Raw genomic sequence first — 14,570 nt, 5'->3', positions numbered from 1 at the left:
ATTGTTCTGGTGTATGTTACGAGAAAGTGCTTTGCAAAATTAATGGAACATGTTGTTCTACAGTGCAGTTCCTAAAGATAAAGACAGACAATGCTTTAAACTACGCCAAGGAATTGATAAAAAGATTGTCATCTATGTGCAACAAACAACTAATAAGGAACTTGCCATTGAAAGGTAAACATTTTTAGTAAGTTTGGCTTAAATATAAATTTTAGTTTTTGTCAGTCTAGTGGAGCAGTCATATACTGTATTCAAAAATGTATTTGCAAAATATTTTGTTCCCTGAGGAATTCTTTTGTTCATTAAAGTGAATACTTCATTCATTTTGAATTATCTCTCATAAATCTTCAGTTAATATGTTGATCTCAACTATGTGGTAACACAAGGCAAACATAAAATTTGTTTATCTCAAAGAAATAAAGATGATATTGGTAATGCTAGTTTATTGATAATTTTAATATGTCCTTTTTTCTATCAATAAGAATTTTTTTAAAGTGATCTAATTTAAACATCTTTCTGTAGTCTCTTTTCCAGATTTATGTCAGTTCTTTTTTTGCAGGTGTTTTGGTCTTCTCCTTAGCCCAGGAAAAGATGTACGAAATAGTGACATGCACTTGTTAGATTTGGTAAGGATTGCTTTTTTTTTTTTAAGTTTATACACTATTTCCTCTGTAAAGGCTGTTTCACCAAATCTAAGGTTAAAGCACATTTATGAAGCAATAAACAAAGATAAGGAAATTTCCTTATTTCCTACTTGCTGTTTACTAGTCTGATCTTAGAGCTACTTAGTCTGTCTCAGTTTCTTGATAGTGTAATAGTGAATAATTCTTGTTTATCATGTAGGGTTGATGTGGGAATCAAAGCAGACATTTTGTGAGAGTTATTTGCAAACTATCATGAGCTTTATAAAAGTAGGTGGTGTTCATATTGTTGATACTATATGAAAACCTTTATTTTCATAACTAAATTTATGTAGTAATTACTCACTTGACAGAAGAATTCAACATAGGTTTAGGTAGTAAATTTCCCTAGTGTCTGTACGGTTTGATATGATTTGCAAGCATTTACTTTATGTATAACTTTTCAGGAGCAGTTGCATAAATAATTGGCACATCTTTAATTTTAACTGTAATCATTTGTATATACTCCTAACTTTTATATATATATGATCCTGTTTCATATTCTTATATTTTTGTAACCTCTATTTTTTTTAAAGGCAGCAGAATGGCGGTTAGCTGTTGTGTGTGTGGGTTTTCTTTTTCTTTTTTGGCATTAATGTTGTTTTTACTCTTTTCTTTAGGAATCTATGGGCAAAAGTTCAGATGGAAAGTCCTATGTTATTACTGGGAGCTGGAATCCAAAATCCCCACATTTTCAAATTGTAAATGAAGAAACTCCTAAAGGTGATGCAGATTGCTGACATCATGAACAGAAATTTTAGTCCCAAGGAGATACCCAAATCTTAGCACTACTTATTTGATAAATATTTAGTGTTTACCTACTTCTGATGAAACAAAGGAATTTGAATAGTTTTTTGAGTTTACTATTAAATTTGACCAGTAAACAAAGTATTTTTTCCTCCCTTTCCTTTCTTCATTTTTTCCTTTTCCCGCTTCCTTTTCTATTTATGTACTTTTTAAAAAATGTATTTATTTTTTTATTTACAGGCTTCTAAATATTTATTCTATTTTTAATTTACATTTATATTTAATTTAATTAATTTATTTACAGGCTTCTAAATATTACTTGTTTTGTGGAGAGATAATATATGCACATATAGTTAAAAATTCAAAGGTATCTAGGGAAAAGCAAAAGTTTCCCACAGTTCCCAGTGTCCCACGCTAAAGAGCACCACTGTGACCAGTTTCTTGTGTAGCTTTTCAGATATGCTATGCATAAACAACCTTTTTCAAGATGTTTCATACTCTTCCTGCATGTCATTTAAAGTTGTAATAAAAGTAATTACTTTTACATTAATCATATGAGCAACTATATTTCCATTTAAAAAATTTGCTTCTGCCTTCTCTCTCCCTAGATAAAGTGCTGTTTATGACCACAGCTGTTGATTTAGTAATAACAGAAGTGCAGGAGCCTGTTCGCTTTCTCCTAGAAACAAAAGTCCGAGTTTGCTCACCTAATGAAAGATTATTCTGGCCCTTCAGCAAACGTAGTACTACTGAAAATTTCTTTTTGAAACTAAAACAGGTACTGTACTTTTCTATAAATATAGATGGGAAAATAAGAGAAGTTACTTCTGAGGCTGATTTATCATTAATCCAATCTGTCCAGTTAGATCTTTAAATAGTTATATGTATTTTAAATATAGTGAGAGGAAAATTGTCTTTTATTTTTACCCACCTATTTATCATTTTTGTTGCTCCTCACTTCTTCCTGAAGAACCAAGTTTCCATCTAGTCTCACTTGCCTTTAACCTGAAGAACTTCTTTTAGGATTTCTTTTAGTGGAGATCTGTTAGAGACATAACTCTTAGATTTCTTTATCTGAAAATCTTTATTTCACTTTTATTCCAGTAGGATATTTTCACTGGGTATAGGGTTCGGGATTGACAGTTTTTTTACTTTCAGCACTTAAATATGTCATCCCACAGTCTTGTGGTTCTCATTTTTTTTTTTTAAGTAAGTATGTTTTTTTTTTTTTTTTTGGTTGCACTGGGTCTTAGTTGCATCAGGCTGGCTCCTTAGTTGTGGCATGCAGGCTCCTTAGTTGTGGCATGTGAACTCTTAGTTGGGGCATGCATGTGGGATCTAGTTTCCTGACCAGGGATTGAACCTTGGCCCCCTGAATTGGGAGTGCGGAGTCTTATCCACTTTACCACCAGGGAAGTCCCTCTCATTGTTTTTGGTGAGAAGTCAGCATGCATTTATATTGTTGTTCCTCTCTTTGTAATGGGTCATTTTCTCTGGCTGCTTTTGATATTATTTTTTATCTTTGGTTTTTAGACCTTTATCTATGATGTGCTTAGGTATGCTTTTTCTTTCTGTTTGTCTTGAGATTAGCTGGGCTTCATGAATTTTTAAATTTATGGGTTTGGTTTTTTTTTTTTTTTTTTTTTTTTACCATTTTTGGGGAAATTCTGACCCATTATTTCTTCCAACTTTTTTCCCTGCTCCATCTCTCTTCTCTCTCCTTAAGGGATTCCAGTCATACATATTTTTGACCTTTTGATACTATCCCACAGATCTCTGGGGTTCTATTTATTTTTCCAAATATTTTTTGATTTTTTCTTCAGATAGGATACTTTCTGTTGACCTATCTTAAAGTTCGCTTGACTCTTTCATCATCTCCAATCTGTTGTTAACCCCATTCAATGAGTTTTTTTAAAATTTCAGATCTTGTTTTTTTCCTGGAATGTCCATTTGGTTCTTTTTTTAATAATTTCTGTTTCTTATGAGATTGCTTTTTTGATCTTTATTTTAAGCAGATCTTCTTTTATATTCTTGAGCATAATTGTAATATAGTTACTTTAAAAATCTTGGGCTGCTAAATCTAATGTCTAGTGAGCCACATTTTCATGTTTCTTTGTCTAGTAATTTAGGATTATATATTAGACACTTTAAATGCTAGACTGCAGAGACGATATGTTACGAATTTTAAAAATATATATATCAGTTAATTTGGTCAAAGTCAAACTCTGTACTCTGTCTTTCCTGTGGTGGGCAGCAGATAAAATTTCTGTTCCCTTCTTCTGGCTTTTTTTTTTTTTTTGGCCCCGGTTGCCCCTCTACTTATTGTTCCTTTCTTTGCCTGCCTTTGTAGCAAAACTCCTTGAAAGTAATCAAGTTCGTAGTGACCTAAATTGCTAAATCCAGTGGTCAGTCTGAGTCTTTGTCTTAGTGATGTGTCAGGAGCATTTGATATAGATGATTAACTCCCTCCTCGTTAAATATCCCTCTTTCACTTAACCTTCAGGACATCTCAAATTTACCATGTCCGAAAAGGTGTCATTATCTCATCCCTCACCCCTAAAATGCTCTACCTACCTGTCCTTACCACCTCAGTTTATGGGCATCTTCTCCTAGTAGTTGCTTAGGCCAAGAATTTGACTCTTATTTTTCACACCCTATATCCAGTCTGTCAAGAAATTCTGTTTTCTTTTAAAACATATCTAGAAGCTGACTACTTCTTTTTTTTTTTTTTTTTTTTTTTTTTTTTTTTTGCAGTATGCGGGCCTCTCACTGTTGTGGCCTCTCCCGTTGCGGAGCACAGGCTCCGGACGCGCAGGCTCAGCGGCCATGGCTCACGGGGCCAGCCGCTCCGCGGCATGTGTGATCTTCCCAGACCGGGGCACGAACCCGTGTCCCCTGCATCGGCAGGCGGACTCTCAACCACTGCGCCACCAGGGAAGCCCAAGAAGCTGACTACTTCTTAACCACCTAGATTACATTAACTTCATCTGAATCATTGTTTTCACCTAGATTATTGGAGTAGCCTTTTCACTCATCTCCCTATTTCTATTTTTGTCACCCTTTGATATATTCTCAGTATAGCAGCCTAACATCAAATCACGTCATCTTTCTGCCAAAATTTTCCAATCCTATTTTACTCCATAAAATTCTAAGTCCTTCTAGTAGGTTGTAAGACTCTATGTGATCTGCTGCCTGTACGTTATAAACGAATTCCTCTCTTTTACTTCTTACTTGCTTCCTTTGTTCTAACCGTGCTCTTAGGGCCTTTGCTATCAACTGTTCCTTCTACCTAAAATTCTCTTCCCCTGCATCCCACTTGCTATTATTCACCTCCTTCAAGTCCTCATTTTCTTCAGGTCTTTGCTTAGATTTACTTCTTAGCAACTCATGACCACCCCCATTTAACACTGCAGTTTTCCTGATTATCCACTGGTACTGCTGATTCCCTTCCCATTGATATATTTTTAATTTTTTTTACAGGGATGTTAGTTTCCAACATACTGCAAAATATACTTCTTTTTATTTTGATTATTACCTATTTTTCATATAAGAAATCTCTACTAAGGCAATATTTCTAATCTGACTTGTTCACTGATTTATCCCAAGCATCTAGAACATAATAGTTCTTAATAAATACTTATGAATTAATTTTATTTCATGTAACTCTGAAATTCCATTATACAAGATTATAGTGTTGTATGTGGATTTACTTGAATATACTTTTCTGTAGCAATAAATATTTTAGTTCCAGTGTGTCCAAGTTAGCCCTTTTGGTTATAGTTAGAAAAAGGTAGCAAGCAGAACAGGAATAGAGATTTCTTTTCAGTGTTATCTTAAGAGATAAAGTAAATCTGGGTTTCCTTAGCATTGTTCTCCCAGTTCTTCACTATGACAGGAGCAAAGGATTAGCGTAGGATTATCATCTAGAACTTCGCTTTTGAGTCAGAGTCCATGGATCTTACCATTGGCTAGTTTTATGACTTTGAGCAAGTTCCTTCAACTCTCAGCCTCAGTTTACTCAGCTGTGAAATGGCAGTGATAGAATCTTCCTCATAGTGTTATTGTGACATTAAGTGAAAAACTGTACAACGTACTTGGAATAGTTCTAGCACATAGTATGTTCTTCATGCATTTTAGCTCTTATTATTGAGAGGGACATCACTGGGACAGCAAAAACACTTAAGTCATGAAATCAGAACAGCATCGATTATTTAGTAGATTAGCCCCAGGGGAAGAATGCTTCAGAAAGAAAACCAATTTACAAGCATTATTTTACAAGTTTAGGGAATGGGTGGAAATGATTCTTAATAGTTTCTAGAGTAAGAGTTAGCAAACAAATTAATTGTATAATATATTTTAGTATAAATTTGTATGTAAAAAATTCTCTTTAATTAGAATTCTGTTTCTTTAATCTTATCTCAGTGAACATAAGTAAGATTACCCTGATCTTGCTTTTCCCTTGAGGTCTTATGTTACACAGCCGTGATTCAAATATTGCATGGGTTTACAGGAATATTTCTTCTGTGGTTTGATTTAGAATAATGTATCTAATTAGGCTAACAAATGACTTGTCAGGGTAGACTAGCCAAAAACAGATGTACGCCTGAAACATAGCCTGATAGACTATTCTAGACTCTCTGTTAAAGTTACAAGCTAAACATAGGCTGAGTTGTCAGTATTTTCTTTGCAAAAAGCTGAAGTTTATATGTGGAAGCTGGGAGGAGGGCAGGGAATTCCTGAGAATAATCTCTCATTTTTCTCCTTATTTGTATGTCTTGGGGGTGGGTGTGAGGGGTAGTCAGGAGGAAAGGAGAGAGGCAGTATGAAGAATTAGAACAGGTTTTTTTTTGTCTTAGTGCACTTAGGGCACTGTTAATTCTCATCCCTTGCAACATAATAAACTAAGTTTACTTATTTCCTCCTTTACGTTCATGGCTTTAAAAATTAATAGCAGTTACCACTAACTGAGGCCCTCCTGTGGCAATCACTGGACTAGCTACTTTCACTTTTCCTGTCTTATGTAATTTTCATAGTGATCCAGTGAGGATAGTGTTTACATTTTATAGATCCAAAGACGTAAAATAGATTTTATGGGATATTGTGTGAGCAAGATTCATACCTAAGCCTTCCTAGAGTCTCAGCCAGGGTTCTTTCCAAAGAAACATCCTTTTTTTGTCTTTATTTCTGTAAGAGTATTTTCGGGATTTACTTAAGTCAAATTAAGCATAATTTAAAATTTTAACCTCTTTGCAGTTCTCATTAGACAGAAAAGGAAACACTGCTACAGGCCAAATATTTTAAATATTCAGTATATAGTTTCTGTTTATTGCTGTACGTATGGGAAAACAATTATAGAAATGTTATTAAAAATACATATTTAAAAATTGATTCTTTTTCCTTTCACTAAAATTATCTGGTGACTCAGTAACTCCTTTTTAGCCTGGAAGCCTTCCCAACTGTGGGGACTCCTATATTAAGATGGCACCATATTAGAGAAACTTTTAAAATTAGTGGGGAATGAAAGAGGAGGAAATGGTCTAAAGACTAGATTTTCCAACAGTAACATAAGGTGAATAAAAGACCAACTAGTCATTCTTAAATTCTTAAAATTATAGAATTTTCATTGCTAAAGACACTGTAGGGGTCTTAAAATGTTTTATTTTATTTTATAAATAAAATTTTATAAATGAAGAAGCTGATGTCTGAAAGACTAAGTGATGTGGCCAGTGTCATATAGACAAGTAATTTGTATAACCATCCGTACTAGAAACCCGAGCTTCTGTCTCTTTGTGTATTTGCTGTGTGTGTGTGTGTGTGTGTGTGTGTGTGTACACACAGGCACATTCACATGTATGCAGTACACCACTGTACCTCTCAAGATAGAAAATGCTTTCTGTACCAGAGCTCTTCAACTGCTAAATCAGGAGGCACAGGTTCAACTATTCCTGGGAAGTATGATCACTTGGTTAAGATGGTGACTACTGGATTTCTCCTTTGTAAAGGTAGATTTTTCTTTTTGCATTTAGCAAATCATCTTTGAGGTGGTACTTTGGCAACTTCCAAATATCTTGTTCCTCAGCACCTTTCTAACTAATGGTTTTAGCATTCATTGATGGTCCCTGCCTGAATCAGTGGAGTTCATTCACATATTTTTAAAGATATTTTTTTAATTAATTTATTTATTTATTTATGGCTGTGTTGGGTCTTCGTTTCTGCGCGAGGGCTTTCTCTAGTTGTGGCAAGCGGGGGCCACTCTTCATCACAGTGCGCACGCGGGCCTCTCACTATCGCGGCCTCTCTTGTTGCAGAGCACAGGCTCCAGACGCGCAGGCTCAGTAATTGTGGCTCACGGGCCCAGCAGCTCCGCGGCATGTGGGATCCTCCCAGACCAGGGCTCGAACCCGTGTCCCCTGCATTGGCAGGCAGACTCTCAACCACTGCGCCACCAGGGAAGCCCCACATATTTTTAATAGTAATTAAACATTACAGGTTTTTTTTCTTTTCTTATACATGTATATGTTTATTAATATTGAATATTTAAATAAAAATAATAAATTTAAGTTATTTGCTTTATCCTACTTTATCAAAGAGTTAAAAAATATTGTAGGAAACACCCTTAATAAGTGATGTTTATTTTATTGCTCCTGGTAAATTTATAACAAAATTTTATAAACTTGTAAAATGTCTGTTGAGAAAAGGTACTATTATATGGGCTTACAAAACATAAATTTCAGTTGTTTAAAATTCCAGTGAGGACAAACTTATATTTTAATTAATACAGTTAACTGATGAGGATAATTAAACATCAGTTAATAAACTTGCACCATTTCTAAAATATACATAATGTCACACTGCAATTTATGTACAACTTATGTTATACACGTTTCTTTCAATTGGAAATAAAACCCATATTTAAAAATCAATATATACTTTAAAAATGTAAACATCTAAATGAAAAAGTTTCCAAAATATTTAGTGTATTCGACCCTTTCCATAGATGCTTAAACAAATTTGGGGGAGAAATAGCTATTAATATAACTGCAATACCTGTGTATTTTTTCATGTTTCTCATTCTGTGTATGTAAAAACTACAGGTATATAATACGAAATTATTTGTATAGTTTTAAATTCCCATTAATTTCCCACTCATTCAAAAAATCAGTATTGCAATTAATATTAAAACTGTTGAGTGAAGTTTAAGATTTTGTGGAACCTCTTTTTGTCCTTTGAACATGTTCTAATAAGATTATATTCAATAAAATCAGTACAAAAGTTAGCTAGAATATTTTCTTTTCGTTGTAGTTCTGTTACCATTTGACGTATAGTTAGATTTATTTTCATATTTTCGATTTGGGAGCTTGGGGTATTTTCCTTTTTGGTTTAATTTATTTTTTGAATATTTAAAATACTTACATGCTACAAAAGTGAAAATTACATAAAAATGTATACTCTTAGGTCTTGGTTTCATTCATATCTCCTTTTCCCCAACCCTATAGGTAACCATTATTATTGGTTTCTAGGTTATCTTTCCAGTGTTTCTTTTTGTGAAAATAATAACATACTTCTATATATTTTTTAACTCCCTTTTAAGCAAAAACTAGCATACTATATATATTTTTCTGCACGTTTTTTATCTTAATATATCCTGGTGATCATTCCGTATAAGTTTATCGAGATCTTCCTCATTCTTATTAACGACTCTATACTACTGTGTTGTTTGGATAAATCACGCTTCTTTCAACTAGTCCTTTATTGATTAATACTTGGATTTTTTCCCAAGCATTTGCTGTTCCAAATAATGTTGCAGTATAGCACTTTGTGCGTGTATTTTTTTGATTTTATGAAAGTGCATCTTAGAGTAGATACCTATTGGTGGAATTACTGGCACATGAGGTAATTTTGCATATGTAATTTTGTTATATTTGCCACGTTCCCCTCTGTAAAGGTTGTAATCATAGAGATTAGCGGGTATGAGAGTACCTGTTTCTCCAGAGGCTTATCAGAGTGCGTTGTCAGACATAAGGATCTGATGGTAGTTTTAATTTATCCTCTGATGAATGAAGACAAGCATTTTTTTCCATATGTATAGGGGTGATTTTTCTTTCCTTTTCTGTGAATTGTCTCCATATTTTTTGCTCTTTGGTTTTGGCCATTTCCTCTTAATTTTTAGAAGCTCTTTATGAAATCAAAGAGAGTAACCCTTTGAGATATAATTTGCAAATATTTCTTCTGGTTTGTCACTTGTCCTGTGACCTAAATTATGATGAGTCTTTGGGCTTTTTTTGCCACATAATTTCTTTCTTATATACTTGAATTTATCAAGTTTTTCCTTTAAAGCTTCTGGATTTGGGGTCATAATTAGAAATGCTTTCCCTACTCTCAAGTAATAAAGGAATTTATACATTTTCTAGTATTACTTACATGGTTTCGTTTGACTACTTTTATTTATATCTCTAATTTATTAGTATCTTATTCTGTTATATAGTGTAAGGTATGGATCTGATTTAATGTTTTTTTCAAATGGCCATCCACTTGTCCCAATACCATTCATTGAAAAGTCTAACTTTTCCCCCAGTGATTTGAGATGCCACCTTTATCATATTATCAGATTTTCATATGTATTTAGAACTCTTTTGGTTTTTATATTCTTTTTGATCGATCTTTATGTTACTCATTCACTGATACCACACTGTTTTAATTACATAGACGTTATGTTTTTATATTTGGTAGGGCTAACTTTCCTCCTCAGCTGTTCTTCTTTTTCTGGGTTTTGCTAAATATTCTTTTTTTTTTTTTTTTTTTTTTTGCCGTACGCGGGCCTCTCACTGTTGTGGCCTCTCCCGTTGCGGAGCACAGGCTCCGGACGCGCAGGCTCAGCGGCCATGGCTCACGGGCCCAGCCGCTCTGCGGCATGTGGGATCTTCCTGGACCGGGGCACGAACCCGTGTCCCCTGCATCGGCAGGCGGACTCTCAACCACTGCGCCACCAGGGAAGCCCTAAATATTCTTGATTGTTTATTTTTCATATAAACTTTAGATTCAACCTTTGTAGCTCTGGAAGAAAGTATTGGTATTTTTATTGGGGAGAATTGAAATCTTTGTGATATTAATATAGAGTCATCTTTTCCAAGAACATGTGATATCTTTCCACTTATTCATGTCTACTTTTTTTTTTTTGGTCTTTTAAGAGTGCTTTTTAAAAGCTTTTTATTATAGACAATTCAAATGTACAGAGAAATAAAAAGAATAATATAATGGACCCCATGTACTATCACCCAGCTTCAACAATGAACAACATTTTTAATAGCTGGAGTTCTTGACTTACAGGCAGGGTCCACTTCTTTTTTTTTTTTTTTTTTTTTATTTTATTTTTTTTTTTTTGCTGTACGCGGGCCTCTCACTGCTGTGGCCTCTCCCGTTGCGGAGCACAGGCTCCGGACACACAGGCTCCGCGGCCATGGCTCGCGGGCCCAGCCGCTGCGCGGCATGTGGGATCTTCCGGGATAGGGGCACGAACCCGTGTCCCCTGCATCGGCAGGCGGACTCTCAACCACTGCGCCACCAGGGAAGCCCAGGGTCCACTTCTTGACTCCATATTTATCTGACTTCAAAAGGGCAGTAGTGCTCTGGTGACTGTCACTCAAAGAGGATTTTCTAGGTGAAGTGCAATGGTTATTACATTCATATGGTTTCTGAGAAAAAATTTTAAAGGTAAAGAGTTATGTTGATCTTTGAAATGTTTCAGATAGCAATTAACTAATGTTTTAGAGAGTAAAACAAAACAAAAGTAAATCCTGTTCCCTATCAAAGCATATTTGAAATTAAAAATCATAATTACAAATTCAGAATGAACATATGTCAAAGATTTAATTTAATTCATTAGGTAGTGAAGGAACCAGTAAGATGGTAAAACTGGTTCTAAGTATTTGAGAAACTTGAGTTTATATAGTCCTTTCTTTAAAAAAAAGAGAATGTTAGAACAAGATTTCTGGGTTAGAAACAAAACTGGTTAATGTCCTATAGGCAACCTTTGGGTTATCGTTTCTATTAGACGGAAATCATTTGCATAGCTGTTGGACACAAACCTATAGATTAATATGTAACTTCACAGAGCCTGGGTCCTTTAATTAATAATAAGTAATTCAGTCATTTATTCACCTAGAAAATTAAATAATTCTTTGGCGGACATGTTAAAGCCAGCACATCTGGGTCTGTGCGTCAAATCTGGCCTGACACTTGCTTTTATAAAATGCGTTTGAAACACAGCCACACTAACTGTCTATGGCTGCTTTTGCACCATAATGGCAGAGTTGAGTAGTTGCAGCAGAGACTACTGGCCCACATAGCCTAGAATACTTACTTTTTGGCCCTTTACAGAAAAGTTTTCCAACTACTATATTAAACGGTGTTTCAGGATGATATTGAAAGGACATGTTGCCACTACCCAAGCCTTCCAGGATTGCGGTAGTTTTTCTTAAGAACCCAAATGAACATTAGGATGACAGAATCTGGTCTCTGCCTGGTATTTCTGTACCTAATGAACCTCTTATTGCTCCCCCTCTTCTGTATTTTTCCTTTATGCATGTGTATCTTTCTCTTTGGTGTTGCTACCTTTCTATTCTAGTTGTCTCTGTATCTTTTCCTGTAGTTCTGTCTTGTCCTCCTGCTCTGTATTTCACTTTTTTCCTCCTCCTTAAACTGACTCTAATATGGAATGTTAATATATTTAAATATTGTACTGGTAAAGTGTTATATTCCCTACTCTTTATTTTAAGCCCTTTAAAAAAATTTTTTTTTAGTTTATTTATGTATTTATTTTTGGCTGAGTTGGGTCTTCATTGCTGTGCACGGGCTTTCTCTAGTTATGGCGAGCAGGGGCTACTCTTCATTGTGATGCGTGGGCTTCTTATTGCGGTGGTTTCTCTTGTTGTGGAGCGTGGGCTCTAGGCACTCGGGCTTCTGTAGTTGTGGCACACGGGCTTTAGAGCACAGGCTCAGTAGTTGTGGTGCGCAGGCTTAGTTGCTCTGCGGCATGTGGGATCCTCCCAGACCTGGGCTCGAACCCGTGTCCCCTGCATTAGGAGGTGGATTCTTAACCACTGCGCCACCAGGGAAGTCCCTGAATTTTTAATTTAGGTCAGTTTAAACTGTTATGTGCTTGTCTTAAGATAAACCCAGAATATAAAACAATTTGAGCTATCAAAAATTTTATTTGTTCTATTAATCTCTTTTCTGTCACTTACCTCTCCTCCCACCCCCAGTTGTAGCCTTCAGTTGAAGAAAAGTTCCCTATTCTGTTATAATTAAGCGAAAGGATTTGTGGGGGAGGGGCATGGAGATAAGACTTTCTTAGTCCTAAACTTTATGTTTTAGAATATTTCTAAAACATTTTTTTCATGTATAGTTTTATGTAGGAAACCTTGAACAAAACAAAGTAACTGGGAAGCTACAGAATGGTTAACTTTTTAGTTCACACTTACTAAATATTGGTAGTTGGATGTTTGGTGATACAGTCTGAATACAGTAAATAAAATTGCAGAACTAGAGTCCTGCTCAGTAAATATCCTATTTTTCTTTTCCTAAGTCTAAACATATATTTTTCTATGTAGAAAAGGTTACATTTTGTTTAGATATTTAAAGTAATACCTTTCTATTCTCATATCCTGTATGAAATCAGCAGTAGTGCTCAATTAAAAAAATGTTTTATCCCTTGATAAATAATGTTTTTTCATCTTCAAGATAAAGCAAAAGGAGAGGAAGAACAATACTGACACTTTATACGAAGTTGTATGCTTGGAAAGTGAATCAGAGAGAGAGAGGAGGAAAACTACAGCCAGTCCCTCAATTCGCCTGCCACAGTCTGGATCTCAGAGTTCAATGATACCTTCTCCTCCAGAAGACGATGAAGAGGAAGGTAAATTGTAGGGAGAGCTTAATTTCTGTTTTGGGGTGGCAGACCATACAGACCTTTACAGTTTTATCAGGGAATTGATAAAGTGACATAGTATTTTGAATTCTTTTGAAAGGACTGTGGGAGATTAAAAAGTGATGAACATAGGACTTTCTTTAAGGTAATTGTAACCAAGTTAGAAAAAAATAGGTTTATAATTAGTGCTTTTTAAAATAATCAGTCTGTGCTAGCTTAGTGTATTAATATAGCGCATTTTTAGAGCAGATTTGACACAGCTTCCACCTCAATAAATGTTCGCATCTCAACTGATTTATATATTATTGGATTTTCACACTGGTAAATATTAGGAATCAACCAGTTCTTTATTTTTTCCTCTTTTTTTTATGGTTATATCTGTAAACTATTCTATCAATCTGTGTTAAAAGATACTGTATAAAAGTGAGAAATGAAGGGGAGGAACATAGGAAAAGTGAAAGTTTGGGAGGCATTTTCCAATTTATAATTTTGTACCAGAGCTTTATTTTTAAGGGCAAAAGCAAGCTGATTATGACAGGTCATATGAGGCATGTATCTATGTGAGCTTCACAAGAAGTGTTCTAGAAAATTCATAGATGAGAATTCATTTCTCATTGTGGAGTATGGTGGAGCACCATGAATAGTTTTTTAGCTGGAACTTTTAAAGTGCAAGGAGAATTCAGGGATAAAGGGGCTGGTTTGGGCACTTCTGGCTAAGAAATTACATTAACAGAAGCATGGAGGTGGCAGGAATGTCTGATTGGGTTAAAAGAAATACATATCCATGACTATATGTCCTTTTTTCAAGTTTAGAGCGAGCTCTTACTTTCCACTTTCTGTTGTTCCCTGTAACTTCTACTTTTTCTGTGACTAATCGGCTTAGGATCATTTATTAGCAATATTGATGGCCGCCAGTTACTAGATGCTTAATCTGTGGTAGACAGGTACTTTGTTTATAAAGTAAAGTAATACTTTGTTTATATAGTCCTCACAAATATCCTGAAAAATAGGACTTATTTTGAATATACTTATTTTGAGCATAAGGCAATAGAATCTCAGAAAAGTGAATTTGCCCAGGGTCACAACAGCTAGAAATTGGCAGGGAGGATGTTAATCCAGGTCTGTGAGTTAATAGTCTGAGCTCTATTCTGTCACCATCTCTGGACATTTAGTTCACATAACGCATTTTGAAGTGCAAAGAAAGCACATATGTTGTT

General features: G+C 35.0%; 1 protein-coding gene across 4 annotated transcripts in view; it reads left to right on the top strand.

Annotated features, from left to right (window-relative positions):
• RABGAP1 (RAB GTPase activating protein 1) overlaps positions 1 to 14,570 on the top strand; it is a 152,968-nt gene that overhangs the window by 50,859 nt on the left and 87,539 nt on the right. For all 4 annotated transcript variants that reach the window (XM_081236283.1, XM_081236284.1, XM_081236286.1 and 1 more), the window contains 5 exons: positions 64 to 174; positions 560 to 626; positions 1,301 to 1,403; positions 2,036 to 2,205; positions 13,167 to 13,341. In XM_081236283.1, coding sequence (XP_081092409.1) covers positions 64 to 174; positions 560 to 626; positions 1,301 to 1,403; positions 2,036 to 2,205; positions 13,167 to 13,341 — 626 coding nt within the window. The remainder of the gene's footprint in view (positions 1 to 63; positions 175 to 559; positions 627 to 1,300; positions 1,404 to 2,035; positions 2,206 to 13,166; positions 13,342 to 14,570) is intronic.

Source organism: Mesoplodon bidens (genome assembly GCF_964165515.1).
Source record: "Mesoplodon bidens genome assembly, chromosome: 6".
NCBI lineage: Eukaryota > Metazoa > Chordata > Mammalia > Artiodactyla > Ziphiidae > Mesoplodon > Mesoplodon bidens.
Note: the sequence above shows the minus strand (reverse complement) of the source record. Positions and strands in the feature narration are given on the sequence as shown.